This window comes from Phyllostomus hastatus, unplaced genomic scaffold (genome assembly GCF_019186645.2).
Source record: "Phyllostomus hastatus isolate PE091 unplaced genomic scaffold, TTU_PhHast_1.1 phas_scaffold_55, whole genome shotgun sequence".
Classification (NCBI taxonomy): domain Eukaryota; kingdom Metazoa; phylum Chordata; class Mammalia; order Chiroptera; family Phyllostomidae; genus Phyllostomus; species Phyllostomus hastatus.
The window spans coordinates 4,038,822-4,051,150 of NW_025334035.1; the positions used below are offsets into that span (position 1 = coordinate 4,038,822).

Genomic DNA, 12,329 nt, shown 5'->3' on the forward strand with positions numbered 1-12,329 from the left:
GGCCTTGGATTTGCAGCAGTGGTGAGTCTGGTTGGTAGAATATGGGTGATTTTAGGCATTTCATATCAAGGTGGAGAGGAAGAATAAGGCCAGCATCTAAGAAGCTGGGCCACCAGAAGAGTAAGTAATACAACTTCAAACTCCAGAGAACTGGACAGTTGAGTCCTTGATTGGGCCTGCTCGCCCTAGAAGAATATGTGCAAAGAAAGAGAAAAAAACACCCAAGTTTTTTGGGAATGTAAGTTTAAAGCTACCTACCTGTTATCATCTAACTGGTCCTGGGAGAGAATAAGGCAGCCCACAGACAACTGGAAACTTCCTAAAAAGTGGTAGGCTAAGACTATGGTGAGGGAGGGCTCATAGTAGTTTACAGTCTTGTACCTGTTAAATCCTTCACCTTGTGTAATTTACTTTCTTTCCCCATTTTTTTCTTGAACTGAATCTCTGTGCTCCTATACATTTTGACTCCTTTCTCATTGTGCCTTGTTTTCTTCTTCTCACTCTTCTTTTTAGCTCCACCTTCCTTCTAAGGCAATTATTTTCAACTTTTTCATCTCATGGCGTATATAAACTACTAAAATTATGCAGCACACACACAAAATATATTTTTTGGTTGATCTGACAAAAATATGTATAATTTTGATTCATTTACATTGGATGGCTTTTGTCATTTTTTAATTTGACAATCTAAGGGAAAAGAGGTTAGTGCTCCTGACTAAGTGTCAGGTATTGCTTATTTTAGAAATTCTTGAGGTACACCAGTGGTTGAAAAACCACTGCTCAAAGAATCTTTTTTTTTTTTTAAGATTTTATTTATTTATTTTTAAAGAGGGGGGAAGTGAGGGAGAGAAAGGGGGAAACATCAATGTGTGGTTGCCTCTTGCAGAGCCTCTTACTGGGGACCTGGCCCGCAACTCAGGCATGTGCCCTGACTGGGAAGAGAACCAGCAACCCTTTGATTCTCAGGCTGGCACTCAATCCACTGAGCCATACCTGCCAGGTGCTCTAAGAATCTTAAAAGCAACAAGAGAAAAGAGTTCGTTACCTACAAGGGAGCTCTCATAAGAATGTCAGTTGATTTCTCAACAGAAACTTTGTAGGCCAGAGGGATTGGCAGGAAGTATTCAAAGTGATGAAAAACAAGGACCTATAACCAAGATTACTCTATCCAGAAAAGTTATCATTTAAAATCTAAGGACAGATAAAGAGCTCCCCAGACAAGAAAAAGCTAGAGGAGTTCATCACCACTAAACCAGTATTACATTAAATGTTAAAGGGTCTTTTTTAAGAAGAAGAAAAAAGAAAAAATGTGAACAACAAAACTGCAATAAACACATATTTATCAACAATTGAATTTAAAAAACAAAATAAATGAAGAAGCAGAACAGAAACAGACTCATAGATATAGAGAACATTTTGATGGTTGCCAGATGGGAAGGGGGCTGAGGGGATGGTGAAAAAGGTGAAGGGGTTAAGAAGTACAAATTGGTTGTTACAGGATAGTTATGGGGATGTAAAGTACAGCACAGGGAATATAGTCAATCATATTCTGATAACCATATATGGTGTTAATAGATACGAGATTTATTGGGATGAGCACTTAGTAAGTTATATAATGTTTAAGCACTGGGGTGTGTACCTGAAACTAATATAATACTGTATGCCAACTGTAATGGAAAAATAAAAAATAATTAAATGACAAAACCCCTCAGCAGTGTTCTAAAAAAGAAAGAAAGAAAGAAAATCGGTGCTCTAAGTAGTCAAAATTAATTGCCATAGCAAGCCTTACACATATTGTTGGTGAATGTGTATGTATGGTCTCAGGGAGATGGTAACATGGAGGAATGTGGTGTGCGGGCTCCTCTCATTTGTGTTCTTCCTCCTCAGTGTCTTTCTAGTGCTCATTTCTTGCCTCACATTGGGACTGGAGAGGAGAGTGTACATACCTACCAGCAGATGGTTCAGGCCATTGATGAACTGGTTCGGAAAACCTTCCAAGACTGGACATCAACACTGGACAAGGACTGCATTCGGCGGCTGGATATGCCATTGTTACGAATCAGCCAGGAGAAGGCAGGGATGCTGGACATCAACTTTGACAAGTACAAGACCCACCCCTACTTGATCTCCCTTTATCTAACTCCTTCTACTTATTCTGTCTTTGGATCCATTCTCTTCCCCAACTGTCCCAAGAGTTTAATTCCCATCTTTTGATTTTCTCTCCATTCTCTCTAACTCTCCCTTATACTGTAATATGTTTCCTATCACTTCTTAATTTTAATTTTACAGGTTATCATCCAAAAAAAAAAAAAAAAAAAAAGAACCCTCTCACTAACTTACTAAACCAGTGATGTAGGTGTCCTGCCACTAGATGGCCGTGATGGCTTAGCTAAATCCCCCAACCTGTGAGCCATGGTGTGTGTGGGCTTTCCTGAGAACTGATGGGCCGTCAGAATATACCTTCTCCTATAGCTTTATAACTACAACATTTTCACATTACAATTATTTAAAATTTAATTAATTCACTTATTAGTTATTACGAATATATACTGAGTGAGTGCCTTCCATGTGTAGGAACCAAGATAGGCACAGGAAGTTTATACAATGGTAAAGTCCCTGCCTTCTGTTACTCTGTGAGTGAATACTTAGAGCGGTGCTTCCTTTCCATATAAGATGCAGAAGGGAAAAATAAAGAAGGAGCTATGTAAGGCATCTGTCTACAGAGATTACAAACCTCCTGGTGACAGTTTTTTCTTGATCAGAAGGAAATAACTTTTTACTTGATTGGTTTTGGCTCCCTCATGTCATCAGCTAGACACTAAAATAAGAGCTGTTTCTCATGCTTCCAGGCTGTTGCTACTAGCATTGGCTTTAACTCATAGAATGTCTTTATTTGTTGGGCAAATGTAGAAGAAGCTTTGCCAGAAAAAGCCTGTGTAGAGATGGAGTCTGGGGGACACAAGAAACTGAGTGTGTCTGTCCTGGGCAGTTGAAGGCAGCCTAACCAGGGGAGCTGACAGCTAATGTTGAGGAAGGAACAAAAGAATCAAGATGCAGAAGCAGGGCTGAATGTCAGGCCAGAGGGGTGAGGTGAAGATGTTAGTGAAAAGGACAGAGGTGGTCAAAGCTACGCAGATTAGGAAGCAATTGAGAAGCAGGGTGTGAAGATAAGGGCAATAGGTTTGCTGTAAGTCTATGACAAAGCTGGTCTTTGCTCCTAGTGTCCATCTAGTTAGGATAAACTTAAGAGAGAATTTTCCTGTCTGCTGTGGTCATCTCTTCTTGAGGAACACATCAGATATTTATCTAAAATGCCATTTGCACAGTCATTATAGTAGAGTACAACAAGGCAACTTTGGGCCAAATATTTATGGCCTAGGTTTAGCTGAAACCCAAATAATGGCTAGACACTTCCTCCAGAGAGAAGAGGTGCTCCTATTTTTTGGCAGTTGTTTTCTGGAGAGGTCTGTTACAAGCTGCTTTATATTTTTTGTGGTTTTAAAATAAAACTGCCTCAATCCAGTAAATAATATATGGGGAAAAAACATGATTAAAGGGAAGGATTTTGAAAAGTCTGGGCTTATCAGTCCAATAAAGAAATTCAAGATAGTTTCAGCTTTTCCAAAACCTATTAACACTCTGAGGAGTTGCAGATAACTTTATCAATTTACTCTTTTGTGTTCAATATCTAGATAAAATCTTGAAATAAGCATGCTTTCAAATGTCCTGGTTATCCTCAGAATTACCTGACTCTCCCTGAGTTGTGGGAGCCTTCCAGTCCCTAATAGCACCTATTTTATCTCACAAGGGGTTTATTATCCCACCATATACCCAAATATTTGAACTCTGAAGTCAAAATTGGGTTTAACTATATTTTATGGCCAGACCAGCTTTACTGATTGCACTTATCACGAACATATTCCAGCCGTTGCCTATACCCTGGCTGAAAAGAGCTGTGTTATTACTATGTCATGTAGCAGATTCCTCTGGAGTGGAATTTCCCCAGAGCAGGATGGGGGACACTGACATCTGTTTGTTTTTTAGTGTCTAGGGCTTCCACATTCTCCTTTTCCCCCAATCGTAGAGTGCTTTCTCCATTGGGTCAGTTTATTCTGGGCTGTCAGCACTAAACTGAGCCAGCTTCACTTTCCTGCCTCTATTGCCTGGCCACTCATGTGAGGATAAATTATAAAATATTTTATTTTATTAAAAATTTTTATTCCTACCCAAAGACATTTTTTTCATTGCTTTAAGAGAAAGAGAGAGAGAAACAACAATGTTAGAGAAAAACATCAATTTGGTTGCCTTCACATACAAACCCTGACCAGGGATTGAACCTGCAACCTGGGTATGTGCCCTGATTGGGAATCGAACTTGTGACCCTTCTGTCTAGGGGACAATGTTCCAACCAACTGAGCTACACCAGCCAGGGCATAAAATATTTTACAAAAATAATTTCCCAGGTTGATTTATTTTTATAAAGAATATTTGTCAATAAAACAAAATTTGCACTCCAGAAAATTATTGACAAAATTCTGGCAAAAACTGAACATCGCTGTGAAAAAAGTTTCACATAGGGTTTTCACCTTAACATCAGGAAGGTATTATCTAAATTCATCCTGTTGACTGACAAGTTAAAATTTGATAATTTGCTTTAAAGTTACTTTGAAAATCTTGTTAAGGTGAGAAAATGAAGAAACATTTCGGTACAATGTTGGATAGTATATATGGCCAAGTAGGCTTGCCATGATATTTAGGAAGACAAATCCAAGGCCTCCATTTTGGAGAGCATAGGAAAATATGTTTATGCTTAGAGAAATGTTCCCATGTATATTCACACTCATCTATCCTCCCAGTGTAGTTATAGCACAATTTTTAGTTAAATCAATATTCATCATTTATCTTAATATTACTGTTAGTATTGTTTACTTCTGAACCAAGAAATATTCTGTCATTGCAGTGCTTTCCTTGCTTGTACAATGTTTTTCCTTTTTGGAATTAATAATTACCTCACTATTTTTGTTAGCACACTGTTCACTATGATTAGCTCTTCCAGCCAAACCATAAAAATAATGTGAATAATATTTTTCCTCACTATGTTACTTTTAAGGTGTGATATTGGTTTCTTAGAGCTATCTCCCCTGGTGCTTACTATCCTCCTAATACACAGGTGTCATCCTGGGACTTCCCTGAGCCCCTTGTTTGATTTCCTATTTCCTTTGTCTCCTTCTTTCTTAGTTTACACCCTTATTTTGGAGTGCATCCGGTAGTAGCTTTCTGCAAACACAGTGCATAGGAGGTAAATTTTTTGAGTTCTTGCATGAGTGACAAAATTGTTTTCTGTGTTCCACTTGTTGGACCATTGGCTGACTTTGGAGTTCTAGGTTGAAAGTAATTTTTTGTTTGCTTGTTTTGGCCTTTCTCTTTTAGTTTGGAGCCTTTCTTTACATGTCTGGTAATTCCCTATTCATTGTTTTTGTTGTTGTTGTTCATTGGTATTTGAGAGAGGCTTGTTCGCTTTGTCATATTTAGACAGCTTCAAAAATAGCACAAACTTTAGTGGAGATTGTCAAGGTTTGAAAAACAGCGCTTCTTGTCCCACAGTCCCTTAAAGGACATACCACAAATAAATTAGCACTTGAAATAATATACTTCATTGGAAGGTTACTCTTCAATAAAGATGAAAATATAATCCTTTGCAAAACATGAAATGTGATATTATTTCCTATATTGTTAATTTAGTACTTTCCTGTAGAACAGACACAAAATATTCTAGAATATTTACCTCAATATCCTCTAGAAATAACATTTCAGTAGTAATCAGAATACAGTTTCATGAGAGCCTTTTCACATTGTGGGACCTTTTATCTTGTGATTAAAAAGTGAAATTTCATTTAAAGAAAATAAAAGAGACCACACAGATTTTAAAAAATCAAATAATTGGTTCCAGCCAAGATGGAGGTGCAGGAAGAAATGCTTTGCTTCCTCGCACAACCAAAAGAAGGATAACAACCAATTAAAGAAAAAAATAAGCAAACCAGAAGTGCCAGAAAATCAAACTGCATAGAATGCCAACAACCAAGGAGTTAAAGAAACATTCATCCAGTCCAGTAGGAGGGGTGAGACTGGCAGCTGAGCAGAGAGGATGTGCTGTAAGGTGGTGGGTGAGGTGGGGCTGGCTGAACAGGAACTAAAGACTCAAAACCTCTGTCTGTAAAATACTGTGGGGCTTGCTACAGTGGGAGAAACTCCCAGTCTCACAGGAGAATTTGTTGGAAGGTGGGGCTAGAGCAGAATGAGCGATTGGCATTATTCCCTCTAAGACCCCTCCCTCACAGATATCACCACAATGCAGCCACGTGGGTTGCCCCACCCTGGTGAATAACTAAAGCTCTGCCCCCTTACAACATAACAGGTGTGCTGAGACAAAGAAATATGGTTCAAATGAAAGAACAGATCAAAATCCCAGAAAAAGAGCTAAGCAATGAGGAGATAGACAACATATCTGATACAGAGTTCAAAACACTGGTAATCAGGATGCTTACAGAACTGATTGAGCTCAGTCACAAAATGAAGGAAGTAATGAAGGCTACACAAAATAAAATAACCCAAAATATATAGGGAACCAACAGAGAAGAAAAGGAAACCAGGACTCAAATCAACAATAATTTGGAATAAAAGGAAGAAATAAACATCCATCTGGAACAGAATGAGGAAACAAGAATTCAGAAAAACAAGGAGAGGCTTAGAAACCTGTGGGGCAACTTTAGGCACTCCAACATCGGAATCATGGGGGTGCAGAAGGAGAAGAATGAGACCAAGAAATTGAAAACTTATTTGAACAAACAATGAAGGAAAACTGCCCCAATCTGGTGAAGGAAATAGACTTCCAGGAAGTCCAGATAGCTCAGAGAGTCCCCAAGAAGTTGGACCCAAGGAAGCACACACCAAGGCACATCATAATTAAGTTATCTAAGATTAAAGTTAAAGAGAGAATCTTAAAAGCAGCAAGAGGAAAGGAGAGAGTTACTTACATAGGAGTTCCCATGAGACTATTAGCTGATTTCTCAAAAGAAACCTTATAGGCAAGAAAGGGCTGGAAAGAAGTATTCAAAGTCATAAAAGGCAAGGACCTACATCCAAGATTACTCTATCCAGCAAAGTTATCATTTAGAATGGGAGGGCACACAAAGTGCTTCCCAGATAAGGTCAAGTTAAAGGAGTTTATCATCACCAAGCCATTATAATATGAAATGTTAAAGGGACTTATCTAAGAAAAAGAAGATGATAAAAAATATGAATAGGAAAATGGTAACAAACTCACAACTATCAATAATTGAACCTAAAAACAACACAAAAGCAAACTAACAAACAACTAGAACAGGAACAGAATCACAGAAAAGGACATCATCTGGAGTGTTATCAGTGGGGAGGGGGAGGGAGTGAGTGGGTGGAGGAAGGTACAGGGAATAAGAAGCATAATTGGTAGCCATAAAATAAATGGGGGCAGGTTAAGAATACTATTGGAAACAGAGGAGCCAAAGAATTTATATGTACAACCCTTGGACATGCACTAAGGTGTGGGGGGAGGGAATGGTGGAGGGTGAGGGTTGGTGCAGGGCAGAGGAGGGATAAAGGGGAGACAAAAATCGGGACAACTGTAATAGCATAATCAATAAAATACACTTTAAAAATCAAATACTTTTTATTCAAGATTTTTTTATTTTAAAAATATTTAAAATGCAAAAGGTTAAAGACAAAGAGCAGCAAGAGAAAAGCAGATAGTTACCTACAAGGGAGTTCTCATAAGACTGTCAGCTGATTTCTCCAAAGAAACTTTGTAGGAAAAAGGGATTGGCAAGAAATATACAAAGTGTTGAAAAGCAAGGACCTACAACCAAGATAACTCTACCCAGCAAAGGTATCATTTAGGTTTGAAAGGCAGATAAAGAGCTCCTCACACAATAAAATGCTAAAGGAGTTCATCACCACCAAATCAGTATTACATTAAATGTTAAAGGGTCTTTTTAAAGAAGAAGATGGGGAAAAGGTTTAAAAACTATGAACAATAATATGACAATAAATATGTATCTATCGAGAAATGAATCTTTAAAAAAAAACAAAATAAATAAAGAAGCAGAACAGAAGCAGACTCATAGATACAGAAAACATTTTGAAGGTTGCCAGATGGGAGGGAGGTTAGAAGATTGGGTGAAAAGGTGAAGGGATTAAGAAGTACAAATTTGTTGTTAGAGAATAGTTATGGGGATGTAAAGTACAGCACAGGGAATGTAGTTAATTATATTCTAGTAACTAAGTATGGTGTCAGATGGGTATGAGATTTATCAGGATGATCACTTGGTAACTTATATAATGTCTAATCACTGGGGCATATACCTGAAACTAATATAATGCTGCATGTCAACTGTAATTAAAAAAATAAAAAATAATTTTAAAAATATAAATTATTTTAAAATATTGTTTACAAGATTTATTTACTTATTTTTAGAGAGAGGGGAAGGGAGAGAGAAAAGAGAGAGAAACATCAATGTGTGGTTGCCTCTTGCACATACCCCACTGGGGACCTGGCCTGCAACCTAGGCATGTGCCCTGACTGGGAATTGAACCAGCCCTTTGGTTCTAAGGCTGGCGCTCAATCTGCAGAGCTACACCAGCCAGGGCTATTTTAAAATATTTTTAATTGTCTGAAAAAAAAATTTCCTGGTATTTTGTGATTTTCTTCTTTATGTTTTAAATTTATTTTAAAAATGTATTTAATTTTTAGAGAGAAGGAAAAGGAAGAAGAGAGGGAGAGAAAGATCAATATGAGAGAGAAACATTGATTGGTTGCCTCTCATGTGCACCATGCCTGGAGACTGAACCCACAACCTGGTCATGTGCCCTGACAGGGAATCGAACTGGTGACATTTTGCTCTGCGGCACGGTGTCCAAACAAGGCATACAAGTTAGGGATCTTCTTTACATTTAGATCTTTGATCCATTTGTAATTTATTTTGGTGTAAGAAGAGAGGTACAACTTTTTTCTTTTTTTTAAATCCCCAGATAGCTAGCCAGTTGACCCAATCTCATTTACTGAACTGCTATTTTTATAATATAACAAATTCCCAAGTATAATTTGTGTCTATTTTGGGATTCACTATTCTGTTCTGGTATGTTTTTTCTGTTCATGTGCAGGGACCAAACTGTTTTAATTATTGTCTTCATTACTTTCCTTTTTCAGAGTTTTCTTGAGTATTTTAAATACATATTTCCCATAAGAACTTTATAATTGATTTGCTTAGTTCCAAAAATAGTCCCATTTTTATTTTTATAAGAGAAAGGATTGGGTTAAATTTATAGGTTAACTTAAGAAGAATGAACATCTTTAAAATTTGAGTGTTTCTATCCAAGAATAGTGTATTTTTCTTTCATTTATTTAAGTCTTGTTTTTTAATCCATGTCATTTTTTTCCATTTATGTTAATCCATGAACAAGAAGTGTTATGATATATAATGTTATACTATACAAATGTTACATATAACATTTGTAAATGTTGTAACATATAAACTTAGTACATATAAAATAAATAACAAATTGATTTATTATTAATTTGTTAATTTTTGTTATTTTATTTTTATTGTTTTAATTATCATGGGCCTCTTTTCCTTTATGATAATGTTTAACTGGTTACAGTTTTTATATTGGAAAACTTCGATATCAATAAGTTAATTTTGTACCCAGTCACTTTTACAAATAATTTATTGTTTAAATAGCTTTTTCCTTTAAAAAACATTTCTTGTTATGAAACATATAGCGTACACACAGAGAAGAACCTAAAACTTACACATTCAGCCTAACAAATAGGTACAAAATAAATACCCTTGCAACTATCATCCAGGTCAAGGAAAGAACATTGCCAGTACTCCAGACGCCCCCACTTATAATTATTTTTCAGTTGAATTAGTTGTTGAGGGGATTTTATATAAAAGCACACTCATTGGCCTCTCTTGAAAAATCACAAAGTAGTCACATTGGACTGGCATTTCCATATGGCAACAGATGCTTTAAGCTCTTTAGCTCAACTTTAGGCCAAATGTCGGTTACTATTTATCATTGCAATTGAACTGCACTTGCCTTGGAGACATCGAAATTTCTGAACTTTGCTTTTGTCTGTTAAAACCAAAGGAATTGATAGTCAGTTGGATGTTGGAAATTGAGGCTGAGGGAGGACACACAGTTCTGGTTTAGGCAGCCGATGGTGCTGTTCCCCGAGACAAGAATTCCAAGTTTACAGAGCAGATGGTGAATTTGTTTGTGGACACAGTGAGAGTGATGTACCTGTGAGACAATGTGGAGCAATACCTACTGGAAAGTTAGGCATAGAAGTCTAGGGCTCAAGAAGGGGAGTGAGGGGTGTTAGAAGAAGGTAAAGGGAGGATAAATGGTGATGGAAGGAGATGAGTTGGAATGGTAAACAATACAGTATACAGTATACAGTATACTCCATTTCTTTTCCTACAATATTGTAGGAAATATTGTAGGAATTGTAGGATTGTAAAAAAACAAATAAACAAAGAAGTCTAGAGCCCAGGTTAGCCATGTAGTTTTTGGAGTCATCAGCTTACAGAAGGCAGCTGAAGCCATGGCAGTGGATGAGATCATTCAGGGAGAATGTGTTGGATGTGAAGAAACTGCAGGAGCCCTTATTTAAGGAACTATGTTTCCTGGGGAAAGTGGGTTTTTTACTGAGTCTCCAGTGCCTGACTCAATGTGATTTCCAAGTGACATTGGACAGAGAAGCATACTTCTACTGAAGGGCGGGGCAGACAAGAGGAGAACTGTGGTCTATAAGCCAGGAAACAAGTGTCCAAGGAAGGCGTGGAGCAGTCCATCATAATGTTAAGGCCTGCAGAGAGATCAAGGGGGATAGGGCCTGAGGAGGTCCGTGATATTTAACTGCAAGAAGTCCTGTGGAGCCCTGGTTGGTGTGGCTCAGTGGATTGAGCACCGGTTTGTGAACCAAAGCTTGCCAATTTGATTCCCAGTCAGGGTACATGCCTGGGTTGTGGGCCAGGTCCCCAGTTGGGGGTGTGTGAGAAGCAACCACACATTGATGTTTCTCTTCTTCTCTTTCTCCCTCCCTTCCCCTCTGTCTAAAATAAATAAATAAAATCTTTTTAAAAAAAGAAGTAAAAAAAGGTCTTGCGGAAACTTGATGAGAACAGTTTTAGAGGTGAAGTGGGGGTGGCTCTCAGAGGGCTGAGGAGTGGGAGGAAAAGAAATGGAGTTCTTGAGAATAATTCTTTTCAGAAGGTAGGCTGTAGGGACTTCCAGCCAAGATGGAGGCATAGGTAGACACACTGTGCCTCCTTACACAACCAAAATAAGGACAACAATTTAGAAATAAAATAACAACCAGAAATGACAGAAAATTGAACTGTATGGACATCCGACAACCAAGGAGTTAAAATAGACCAGTAGGAGGGGCAGAGTCAGGCAGCCTGGTGGAGAGGGGTTGCGGCAAAAAAAGCAGTGGCTGGTGGGCACAAAAGACAGCAGTGGGCGGACCCAGCAAGGCAGCAATTTTGGAGTGGGGTGTGGCATGCAAGGTGGTGGCAGACCGGGCAGTCCCACATTTGCGTGCAGATAAGCCAGGCGAAACTGGGGAGAGAGACACAATGCACAACCCAGGGCTCCAGCACCAGGAAATAAAGCCTCAAAATGCTGATTGAAAACACCTGTGGGTGTTGACGTGCAGAGAGAGACTCCCAGCCTCACAGGAGAGTTGGTTGGAGAGACCCATAGGGTTGCAGGATGTACACAAACCCACCCACATGGTAATCAGCACCAGAAGGGCCCAGTTTGCTTGGGGGAAGTGGCAGAAGGGACTGAAATTCGACAGAGTGGAACAAGTGCCATTGTTCCCTCTCTGACCCCTGCCCCACATACAGCGTCACAACACAGAGACATGGGTTGTCCTGCCCTGGTGAACGCCTAAGGCTCCACCCCTCACTACATAACAGACGCATCAAGACAAAAAAAAAAAATAATGGCTCAAATGGAAGATCAGATCAAAGCTCCAGAACAAATACAACTAAGCAACGAAGAGATAGCCAAACTATCAGATGTGTAGTTCAAAGCACTGGTAATCAGGATGCTCACAGAATTGGTTGAATTTGGTCGCAAATTAGACAAAAAAAATGAAGGCTACGCTAAGTGAAATGAACAAAAATGCACAGGGAACCAATAGTGATGGGAAGAAAACTGGGACTCAAATCAATGGAGTGGACCACAAGGAAGAAAGAAACAACCCATCAGAAAATAAGGAA

At 38.5% G+C, this 12,329-nt stretch overlaps 1 protein-coding gene across 1 annotated transcript in view; it reads left to right on the plus strand.

Annotated features, from left to right (window-relative positions):
- DNAH2 (dynein axonemal heavy chain 2) overlaps positions 1–12,329 on the plus strand; it is a 98,946-nt gene that overhangs the window by 20,226 nt on the left and 66,391 nt on the right. Inside the window, exon 11 of the mRNA XM_045824439.1 lies at positions 1,888–2,102. Coding sequence (XP_045680395.1) covers positions 1,888–2,102 — 215 coding nt within the window. The remainder of the gene's footprint in view (positions 1–1,887; positions 2,103–12,329) is intronic.